The sequence below is a fragment of the Citrus clementina genome, unplaced genomic scaffold (genome assembly GCF_000493195.1).
Source record: "Citrus clementina cultivar Clemenules unplaced genomic scaffold, Citrus_clementina_v1.0 scaffold_3, whole genome shotgun sequence".
Classification (NCBI taxonomy): Eukaryota; Viridiplantae; Streptophyta; class Magnoliopsida; order Sapindales; family Rutaceae; genus Citrus; species Citrus x clementina.
The window spans coordinates 27,749,419-27,761,326 of NW_006262339.1; the positions used below are offsets into that span (position 1 = coordinate 27,749,419).

At 40.4% G+C, this 11,908-nt stretch overlaps 2 protein-coding genes across 2 annotated transcripts; both read left to right on the forward strand.

Annotated features, from left to right (window-relative positions):
* The first annotated feature begins 3,219 nt into the window (after positions 1-3,219).
* Positions 3,220-4,376, forward strand: LOC112100345 (BTB/POZ and TAZ domain-containing protein 3-like). The gene is made up of 3 exons (XM_024189556.1): positions 3,220-3,248; positions 3,516-3,872; positions 4,143-4,376. The coding sequence occupies exons 2-3, from the start codon at positions 3,531-3,533 to the stop codon at positions 4,275-4,277; spliced, it is 477 nt and encodes a 158-aa protein (XP_024045324.1). The 5' UTR covers positions 3,220-3,248; positions 3,516-3,530; the 3' UTR covers positions 4,278-4,376.
* Positions 4,377-6,861: 2,485 nt separating this feature from the next.
* Positions 6,862-8,999, forward strand: LOC112099810. Its single transcript, XM_024187286.1, has 4 exons — positions 6,862-7,317; positions 7,495-7,738; positions 7,813-8,135; positions 8,250-8,999. Exons 1-4 carry the CDS (start codon positions 6,862-6,864, stop codon positions 8,997-8,999), a joined length of 1,773 nt encoding a protein of 590 aa, XP_024043054.1.
* The last annotated feature ends 2,909 nt before the right edge of the window (positions 9,000-11,908 follow it).

Here is an 11,908-nt window from a genome sequence, read left to right on the forward strand (position 1 = left end):
CACCATAGCTGGACCCTACTTTAACATGCCTTTTTCTTATAGTTTACAAAATGTAGTGCTTATTTTCTTTCGAATACCAAACAGTGGAGGTGTATATTAAGTTGAAGAAAATATAATATTATAAACTAACACTATGTTGTATCATACTTGGTAAAATATTTAGTGTTAACATCTATGAAAATATTATTAAATCCTCAATCAAAAATCTTCATCGTATTAAACAATTTTTTATGTAATATGAACTATGTATTTTGTTATAATGGAAGCTGTTAAGAAAGGTTGTCTCAACTTTATATTAAGATTTTGTACTTATAAATAAATATATAGTATGATCTAAACCTTACATTTATAAAATTTTTTCATAACTTAGCTATCTATAAAAGATTTAACAATTTCTTAATTCTTCATCATAAATAGTAGCATATTATAATACAATATAAAATTTACCTTAAAGTTAATTTATTACTGCCACATTATAAATCTGTAGAATTAATTTGAATTGGTAATATTATGACGCCAAAGAAAGGTATATCAAATTTGGTTAGAACTGCCTATTGAAGTAACATATACGTATTTGTATGGATACATTATGTAGCAAAAAAAATGAAGATTTTTGTAACAAACTTGACAAATATCTAAATTGCAGTGTTGATGATAAATAATTAATCTCTTTTACAATCCATTTGCTTTTAGTCTAAATCAAAAGAAAGATAATAAATTCACGGAACTTTTGCCTTAAAAAAGCAAACGATCCAAATTAGATAAATAGTCAACCAATTAATCAAACAAACAAGGTCCCCTGCATTTAATGAGAACTTAAGCTTTTGCTTTATCTCAGCAACAAGTTGGGTTTTATGTGATTTAAGATTAAAATATTAATGAAACTACAAAATTATGTCATTTAAGAAATTATATTTAAGTATTTACTTAATTAAAGTTTTAGTTAACCACTGAGTGACTTAGATTTAAAATTTTAGATAAGACTCTAGTTGATCTCTCATGTGAGAATGTTAATTCACTTACTTAGCATTATGTGGCATTTTCTTTAAAGATTTTGAATTATTTGATGGTTGTGAGAGTCATATTTAAAATAATAAAAATTAATGTAATTATCATGTTAATGGGACCGCATTAGAGTCATTAATTCATAAAAGAATATTAATTCATAAAAGATTTTGAATTTCTTAAAGTAAAATTTAAAGAAAGCGGTTTTACTTTTTTTTTTCCTTACGCACTAAAGCATTGAATGTGTGGTGCTTTTTTTTTAATTGATAAAAATATTAATGGATAACAACAAATGTGTGGCTTCTATAGAGATATAAATAAAATAATGTTAAATAGAGATTTTGTATGAATAAATAAGATTAAAATCGTCATTATAACGTTAAAAAGGAGATTTTGTAGGGATTTGATAATTTATTTATGACAATTTTGTAGGATTAAAATTGTTATTAAATATAAATGAATAATTTTATAGCTATAATGTTAGAGAGAAATTTGGGGCCTTTATATTTAGTGGAGCTCATTGCCCAAGTTACTTAGAGAAAGAGCTGTTCTTAGTTAACATCACATCTACAAATTGACTTTAAATTTCTAATGAATCGGTCATAACATTCTTTTTTTGCTAAATACTCATAAATATTTAAGTTATTACATAAAGATCCAATGTTAACACTTAATAAAATTGTATAAATTCGATAACAAAAACATTGAATTCAAATAAAAGGAAAATTTACGTGTAGTTCAGTTAGTCTTGGAATGACATAGTACTCATATAGAGTTATGATGTTCAATAATTATTACGACCAAAATAAAATTTTTGATTGGCCATATCTTTCAGATTTGTAATCAAATGGTAGATGTTTTAACTAAATTTGTATTCTATTGCTTTGATTTTTATGTTTGGCTAGATCCCAGCTAATTATCTTGTTATTTTTTATAGGTTATTTGTAAATAAATGAAGTCTATTATTCAGAAAAATAATTACCTGCAAAAATCGTACTCTATTTTCAATTATTCGTATCCAAAAGCAAAATCTTACAAAAAGGTAATAATATTCCGAATTAATTAAAAAACGACACGTAAGCAGGCAAGTCCACACGAAACCACCGAAAAGCACAAAAAAAAAAAAAGAAACACGTTCATTCAATTTATTGTGATACGATAAATGCTTAACAAAATGTCATATCAATTTCACCATCAAAACTACGGTATTTTTTTCTATATATTAAAGAATTTTTTTAAAAGCAAATAAAAACCCAAAAAAACAAAAAAAAAGCGACAATTGTGCTGAAACTCACCGTTCCCAGTTTCCCAATGAATAAAATAAATATAAAGGACTCGTGCGTGCCTTCCATTTCCCTCCTGTTTTTGTTACCCGCCTCCTCCTCATCTCGCCACCTGTTTCCCCCACTACACCCCCAAAACGTCACCGTTTCATTCTCACTCCTTCCTCACACCCCTCTCCTTTTCCCCACATTCCTTCGTTTCATATCAACTCAAAAATTCATTCTTTCAACATTAATAATAATAATTTTATTGAAATAAATCAATCAAAAAGGTAACCCCAAATATCTCCTCCAGCTTTTTGCTGCTTCTTAATTTTGATCGACTATGACGATGTACTAAAGCTTCAATTTTTTTCGGTTTTTTCAGTCAACGCTTTTGCTTCAAGATTTCGTTTTACCTTCCTTGAAAATTAAAGCTCACCTAATTGATACGATTAAAATTCTTTTTTTAGCTGAAGATTGATACAATTTTCACTTCATTTTTTTCTTAACTTTGTATCCGGATTTGCTACTTTTGTTTAAAGTTTTTTATTTTTTTTATATTTTTCTGTGGAGCTAAGCATGACTTTGGTTACAGCTTTATATTATTTTAACATATAATTAGACTAATTTATTTATTTGTGGATTTATTATTTTTTAAATATGGTTTGAGACTTCTGATGTTTCAATATTTATTGCACACGTGTAGTGCAGTGGCTTTAATGAATGTGGTATTGTAAAGTTTAAAGCTTTTTGCATGTGAATGAGTTGGTGTGTACTCTTCCATTGATGTTTAGATTCATGTATGTGGTGATCTCTGATCTGGGTACACGTTAGATTTTAATTTTATTGTTACTTAAACTGATGAACACGAATTTTGAAGTGAATACGTGTGTTTGATTGACTGGATTTTGTAAGATTCCTTTGTAGAAGTATTTTAATCCCACGAAGAGTATGATTCAGCAAATAGCTTTGGGAATGGTATTGATTCTATTCTTGTTTGTTTATTCATATAATAACTTTGATGCAACCTTCAGATTCCTTTTGAACCATGTAGTTATATATTTGGATTAGTTTATAGCATATCAACTGTTGATTGTTGCATTTAGATGTTTTTTGTTACTTCCGCTCTTGATTGCTTATTATATGTCAGTTAAAGAGCAAACATTATACAAGTTCTTGATTGATTAGTGCTCTTTCGTATAACGGGTTCGTGACTGATGTTCACTTTCTTATTTGAATATTCAGATACTTCCGTAGCTGATGGCTTCGCCGGATATTGAGTCTCCCTGGCTTTGTGCCGCTGGTGAATCCGTCTGTGGGTCGTTTAATATACGCGTGGAGGAGGGGAATGCAGCCGATATTTTACATGTGCTGGAAGTTCCCACCTCTTCTGTACCCTATAACTGTAGTATACCCAAGCCACCCCCTCTCCCTATTAAACCCTGTACAAAAAACAAATATCCCAATAGATTTTTACATTGTAGTTTTGTTCCAAAGGAAACAAAGGATGTATGGGATAAGCTTTTCAAGGAAGGAAATGGTGCAGATGTCTATATTATCACCAAGGACGAATCCTGTATTCAAGCTCATTCCAGTATACTGGTGAGTTAATTGAACTTTGCCTTCTCTGTTAAAGTAGAGCTACCCCGGGTTTTCTCAATGACAATTGCTTTAGTACTGTAAAGTAATTTCACTTCGGAGATGTTATGGATGTTAAATAGATGGTCCAGTGGCTAAGTTAGCAATTTTAGAACCTGGCTGAAGAGTTGGCATCTATTCAACATAAATATACAGTGTTTGGAATTACTCTGTTTATAAATGGATAGAAGAAATCCTGGGACCATCTAACCTGTGCTGGGGAATATTCTGCAGCAATCAAAAGCAAAGAATGGTTTCAGATATATCAAAATTCCTGGGATGCCTCATGAAGCTGTCTATGCATTCGTTCGTTTTCTCTATTCCTCCTGGTATGTTGAAAGAATGTTGCTATATTCTCATTGTGCTTAAAACGATCAATATGGTTTTCGGAGGATTTGCATGTTACTGATTTATTGGGTCCTAGATTCCTTGAAAATGAATTATTATGGGTGTTGATGATTGAAAAAGGGGTCCATGATATATCAAAATTGCTTGGTTTATTTTTCTCATGCACTGTAGTTCGTTTGTTCTAGTTTTCAAGAATCGTGAGGCGTTGGTTATTACGTCATCCATATATGCTTGGTATATGGTGTACTCTTTCATTTATAAATAAAATAAAGTTTGCTCATTCCTTAGAGGTTTAATGACATCCATCTCTGTATATATAAAAGACTACGTCCAATCAAAGTTTTGATTTTAAATATATTTTAGTTTGAAGGGCATACGGAGCAGTGATGAACACATTTGACGAGTTGGAATGGGGGATATGTTGAAGAGTTTTGTAACTAAAATGTTGTAGCTCAAAACCAACTAACTTTTTCCTTTTCAGTTGATTAAATTCATGACAATACAAGAAAAGCTTTTAGTGTACGAGCCTTAGTATAATTTTTTAAATAGAGCTTATTTTACTATAGCTTTATTAGTTGAGCTTTTACAAGTAAAATTTTTAAATAAAAAAGAATTAATTATTTGATTGTTAACGATATTTTTTATTTCTTTTAAAATTATGTTGTGAAAGAAATGAAATAAGATTGTCAAATAAGTAAATGATAGTTTTAAAATTTTAACATTTTAAAAAGCTTATCAACCTTTACTGTCAAAAATCCAAAATTTGAGCTTTTGTTTGCAACGGTAAAATAACTTATTTAATCATCAAAAATTCTATTAAAAAATTAACTAACAATAATAATAAATTTTAAAAGAGATTATGAGATTAAATAAATACTTATGGTCATTAGATAAGTGATGCTAAGCAAAGACTAAAAAATCAAAAAGAAATAAAAAAACGCAACAGATCAGCTTATGGGAGACAAAATGAGTTTTACCTTAATTAAATACAAGAAATAAAAAAATTGAGAAGCTCCACGCAGAGAGCAAGAAAAGTAGAGAACCAAAAGTTAACATAAATAATAGTTTGAAAAGCCATTAGCATCTCTAGAAAGAAAAACTGAAGCTTATGCAAGAGGTCAAGACCACAAGTGAAAGAAAAGGTAAAGCGTCTACATGAGGTAAAGATCACCAAATAAAGTCTGTACAATGAAGCTCAGGATTAACAATGACAATCTTGAGCAGTAATGCAACATCAAAAGAATTTATTCGGTTGGAGTCAAAGAATGAATGTGATAATTGTTGATGCCAAAATCTGCTCGTCCGTGGACCGACCAGATTCGCTCACCAACGTTTAAGTTCTCGACTGCTGCTTGAACCGCTAAGGCTGCAATTAACCTTCTCTCTCTCTCACTAGACCTGCGTACACCAAAAACGGATCAGAGACGCCGGTGGTTTTGCCGGCGTAAACCCTCCGATGCCTAAGTTAGCACAAGGTGTTTACGGGAAAGCGATTAAATTTGGATTTACGAATGGTTCGAGATTTGCTCAAAGTTTATAGGAAAATGGCCTGGTTGCAATTTGGCAGCGTTTTCCCTCTCTCAGTTTTTCTGTCCCTTCTTCATCGATTTCTTCTCATTTTATAGCCGCTGCCCCCACGTTTTCGTTTGCCCTTCATCCCACCTTTTTCGGGTAGTGGCAACCCCTCATGGGACTCTAACTGTTACATTGTGGGCAAACGTGGATCTCGCGTGTCCTTCGACGGTTCTGGAAAAGCGTAACTACTGTGATTTCGTGGGATCGTGTTCCCGCTTTTCCGGGGATGAATGTCGGCTCGGTATATACCTCTGGTCGGTATGTTTCCTTGGTTGTATCCATCTCTGGTCCGCTCATGCTCGCCCCCGTGTTCTGCTCATATCATTTTGGCTGAAGCAATCCGTGCCGGGGCGAGAATAGTAGCATGGTCGACCTGGTGCCGACCTGGTGCCGACCTGGTGCTCTTATGTACTCAACACCAGTCCCCCAGTTTCTGGTCTGGTGAGTGAAATGAATGAAGAGCAGAAACTGATGGTCAAATCTCGCCAACCCGGGGAACTTCTCATCTGGTCTTTTGTTTGCTGGGGCGGACCTGAGGTACCATCCTTGTTCTGGGGGGATTCCGACCTGAGCATGGGCCTAAATAAGCATGCCCATTGCATATCTGGGCTTGCATCTATCCTGGCCTCTCGTAACGGTTGGTGACGTGGCGCTTCCCGACTCTCCGTATTTGAAATTTGAAACGACGGGCTATTCGTCCTCGATATATGGGGGGTGAGCTGGCATATCCCATCACTTAAATGCTTCCATTTCCCCCTTTTTCGTTTCAAATCCCTAGACTGGAGTCATCATCCTTTTGTTATTCGTTTCTCCGCCGTCAACCAAATTTTCTCTGAACTTTGCTTACACTTCCAGCGTCCGGAGTATCCATTTGCCGGGTGTTTTCTCTGTCACGGCAGCGCTATCAGTGTCAGTCTATTCCAGGTATAGTCTTTTAACTTCTCCTCTGGTTGTTGTTGATTGGGTTCTGTGTTGCCCTCTTTGTGTCCATATACTTGAGTTTTCTCTGTTTTCTTTTGGGGATTCCGGTATGTCAAATCGGAAGAGGAAGTTAATTATTGATGAGGGTGATGAAGAGTCAGGGGACTCAGGCCTCAATGTGCCAATGCCCACTGATTACTTAGACCCCTCTAGTAGTGTAGGTCCTTCCCATGGCAGGGATACCCTTGAATACCCACGCCCTTTGGTTATCTCTCCTTCCCCCGAACTAGAGCTTGTAGGGAATAGAGGTGGACCTGCGTCGGGCTCTGGTGAGAATCACGGTTCTGGTGGGGTTGGGGTCCTTGAAGGAGTTGGTGATGGTGAGGGGAGCAGTTCCGGACCGAGCCGACCTGCTCAGAAAAGGAACCTAGGCCATAGGGTGGAGGCTGATTCCTACCCTATTGATTTCATGGCTTGTGCCACCACCCCCACCGATCTATTTAAACTTAGGAATCTCTACAACATCCCCAGCGATGTTCTTCTTGTAGTTCCTGGGAAGGGTGATGTTCCTAGTCGGCCTCCGCGGGGGTATGTGACGATGCATCTGGAGAGCTTCAAATTAGGAGCTCGGCTACCCCTTCAACGCTATTTTGCTAAGATACTAGGTGGTATGCACCTGGCCCCAGGTCAGCTACACCCCAACGGTTGAAGGGTTCTCTCGGCTATGTATGTGTTGTGGGAGAGGTGTGGATCAGAGGAGCCCTCCCTTGTTGAAGTGAAACATCTGTATCAGCTGCGGAGCAGCCCAAGGGAGGCGGGCTGGTACTACTTCATGTCCAGTTCTGCGAAGAGAAAGCCAATCACCGGTTTCCCCTCCTCCTGCAAAAATTGGAAGAACAAATTCTTCTTTGCTGGGGGAAATTGGTGTTCAGCACTCCGTTCGTTGGGTGGTGATGTTTACGTTCCAACGCAGTTTGTCACCCCAGGTCGTTCATTTTTTACCTGTATTCTTTCTCGAATTGCCACTTATTGGGTTCTTTAACCTTGTTTGTTATTTCAGAGTCATGGGGTTTGATCGGGGGGCTTGAAGATCGACCCTTGCTTCAGGTGGAAACTACTCTGGTGAACGCTTCTACTTGCCAAGACCTCCTGTCTCCAACAAACCTGGTCGATTCGGGCCTAGTGGATATAGCTGCTGGAATGGATAACAAGATCCTCAGCGCGATGAGCAGGAAGCGTGGTCGGGCCCCGAGTAGCTCCAGCAACCCCCCTCCTCCTCCGAAGAAACTTAGCGTTGGTCCTTCCAAGGCGCCTGTTCCTGCTCTGCCTCCTCCTCCACCTCGTAAGAGTGGTGGGGAGAAAACCTCTGACAAGAGTCCTGAGGTCAGCTTGCAGTCTGGGGACCGATCTTCTCCTCTACCATCTCGGGATCAAGTGGACTACCTGAGCCCGTATCAGAAGGATTACAAAAAGGCGGTGGGGCCCAAGATGGTGAAGGACATCGAGAGTATGAATCTCTCCGAATTAGCTGCTTCTGTTCAGAGAGTGTCCTTCAAGCTGGCCACTATGGTTTCGTGCTACAAGATTGGGACTGCGCGCCATGAGAAGAAGCTCCAAGCTGACAATCAGGAATTGAAGAAGAAAGCTGACTCTGCTGACCGCTCCAAGGAGAAACTGGCTGAGCTGAACAAGCAGATTGCGGAGCTAGAGGAGAAGGTTGCGGTTGCTGAATCCACTTCCTCCAAACTCGAGGGCGAGTTGGGTGACTTGAGATCTGATCTTCAGGCTACTCAAACAGAAAGGGATACTTTGAGGGTCGCCCTTGAGGAGGAAATCAAATCCTTGGGTGAGCAGCTGGCCGAGGAGAAAGGCAAATCCGCTGATGTGGATGATCGGGTTGATGCCGAGTATGATTCTGGGGTTGGCTTCTCCTACAAGTGCATCATGTCTGTGCTTAAGACAGAATATCCCGAGATGGACATGAGCAAACTGGAGGCCGGAGTACAGCGGTATATGGCGCAGGTCGACCAAGCAGATAAGGAGCAGGGTGAGCAGGAGCAGGTGGAGGCCCCTTTGGATGGGGGGCAAGAGGGGGAAGCTGGGGGACGCACTTTCGAAATGGGTCAAGGGTCCATGCCTCCTCCTTCCGGCATTGCTGATCTCCCACCTCCTGATGTTGCTGATCCCTTACTTCCCGGGCTCGCTGATCCTTCAGCTGCTGGAGCCGCTGACTCTGCTAAGCTTTGAGTCTATTTTTTGTATAAACTCTAGATTTGCATTTGTTTTGTAAACGACTGAACATTTATAAAATTTCTGGAATGTTCTCCCTTGGCTTTCTTATCTGGTATTGCTTGTGATTCTTTAGTGCATCGAACTGGAATAGGCATCCGTTTGCCTTAGTAAAGTTTTCGCAGATTTAGCTGCTGGTCTCTCGTTGACCGAACAGAAACAGACCCTTACTTGCCTTAGTGCAAATTTGGAGAAATTAGCTGCTGGTCTTCGCTGACCGAGCAGAAGTAGGCACTTTCTTGCCTTAGTAGATTAGCTGCTGGTCTTTCGTTTGACCGAGCAGAGGCAGGCACTTTCTTGCCTTGGTAAAATCTTCGTAAATTTAGCTGCTGATCGTTCGTGGACCGAGCAGAAGTAGGCACTTGCCTTAGGAGAGTGTTCGTAGCTTTAGCTGCTGGTCATTCGTTGACCGAGCAGAAATAGGCACTCTGTTGCCTTAGTAGATTAGCTGCTGGTCTTTCGTTTGACCGAGCAGAGCTGAATTCCTCTTTATTGAAATTTGAATGCGTTACAAAAGTACAAAACATATGCATGTGCACCAAACCATCATGCATTTGATCAATATAACTTATCAAATTGAAGATTTAGTAGAGTATTTTGCTTACTGGAAATACTTCTTCAAATGCTCGGCGTTCCATGACCTCTTCACGTCTCGTCCATCTCGGTATGCTAACTTATAAGCTCCCGGACCAGTTGCTCGTATCACCCTGTACGGGCCTTCCCATTTCGGACCAAGAGCTCCATGGTTAGGATTCCTGGTGTTCTGGTTCACTTTCCTAAGTACCCAATCTCCTGCTCGGAACTGCCTCACGCGTACATTCTTGTTGTAATAACGCATGACCCTTTGCTGACATTGGGCCACTTTCTTCGAGGCCCCTTCCCTTTTCTCTTCCAGCAGGTCTAGGCTTAGGCAGATCTGCTCGTCATTTTGCTCCTCAGCGAAATGTTCCGTTCGATGTGTCCCCACTCCAATCTCTGCTGGGATTACCGCCTCATGACCAAAGGCTAAAGCGAACGGTGTTTCTCCTGTGGCGGTTTTGTGAGTTGTCCTGTAGGCCCACAGTACCCCTGGAAGCTCGTCAACCCAAGCTCCCTTCTTCTCTCCCAATCTAGTCTTCAGGAGCTTCTTTATCACCTTGTTGGCTGCTTCCACTTGTCCGTTTGCCTGGGGGTGTGCGGGGGTGCAGAACTTCAGGTCCACCCCCAGGTTTCGGCAAAACTCTCTGAAGTTGCCGTTGTCAAACTGCCTCCCATTGTCTGTGATGATGGCATAGGGGATCCCATATCTGCAGATGATATTTTTCCAAATAAAATCTGTTGTCTTCCTCTCTGTGATCTGGCTGAGGACTCCCACTTCCACCCACTTGGTGAAGTAGTCTATTGCCACAATTGCATGTGTCGCCGCTCCTCGTTCCTTAGGTAACGGACCAATCAAGTCGATTCCCCATTGAGCGAAAGGCCATGGGGATGTCATAGCCGTCAGCTTTTCCGGGGGTTGTGTAGGAACCTCGGAGAAGCTTTGGCATGTTTTACAATTCTTTGCCATCCTCTTGGCATCCTGGTGCATGGTTGGCCAGAAATATCCTTGCCGGAGTGCCTTGAAGGCTAAAGTTCTTGCTCCCGAGTGATTGCCGCATATTCCCTCATGAATCTCTCTCAGCACATAATCCGCCTCCTCATCATCCAAACATCTCAACAGGGGCAAGGTGAACCCTCGGCGGTACAACACCCCATCCAGTAGCGTATACCTTGCTGCTCGGCATTTCAGTTTTCTTGCTTGTCTCTTATCCTCTGGTAAAACTCCATCGCGGACATACGCGCAAATCGGGTCCATCCAGGATTCTCCAATACTTACTCTCATCACCTCTGCATCTTCCTCAATACTTGGTGAGGTCCTTATCTCTAGTGGAACTGACTTCGGTAATTTTGGATCTGCAATAGCAGCCATCCTAGCCAACATATCTGCTCGGTAATTCTCATTCCGGGATATCTGCTTTACTTCCACCTCTTGGAAAAACCCAACCATCTGCTTTGCCTTCTTCAAATAAAGTCCCAATTTCTCTTCCCTTACTTGGAACTGATCAGTGAGCTGGTTACATACTAGCTGGGAGTCTGCTCGGATTTCTACCCTTTTCTGCTCGCAGCGCATGTGCAAGACCGAGCCCAGTAATGAAGGCCTCATATTCAGCTTGGTTGTTCGTAAGCTGGAACTCGAACTTCACCGCATAGGATGCCTCAACACCTTCTGGGCTTCGTATTATAACTCCTGCCCCGGATCCCTGTTCACTACGCGATCCATCAACCATTACCAGCCATACCCCCTTTGAATCCTCATGTTCAGCTGATTGTTCCTCGTGAACCTCTTCCCCTGGTTCAGCACGATCAATCATAAAATCTACCAGGGCTTGAGCCTTGATTGCTCCTCGGGGCCTGTAGGACAAGTCGAACTCACTTAGCTCCACGGACCATTTTACTAGTCGACCAGACACATCTGGTTTTTGAAGCACCTGCCGAAGGGGCTGGTCAGTCATCACAATGATCTGGTGGGCTTGGAAATATGGTCGGAGTTTGCGTGCTGCCGTTATCAGGGCGAGCGCCCACTTCTCCATTAGTGGATATCTGGTTTCTGCGTCTACCAGGGCCTTGCTTGTGTAGTATACTGGGTGTTGCTTTCCTTTTTCTTCCCTGACTAAGACCGAGCGGGTAGCCCACTTAGAGATTGCCAAGTACAAAAGCAGCTGGTCACCCTCTCTGGGAGTTGATAGTAACGGGGCGCGGGCTAGGTATTCCTTCAACTGTCCAAATGCCTCCTCGCATTCTGGTGTCCATTCCATCTTCCTCCATTTCTTTATGATTTGGAAGAAAGG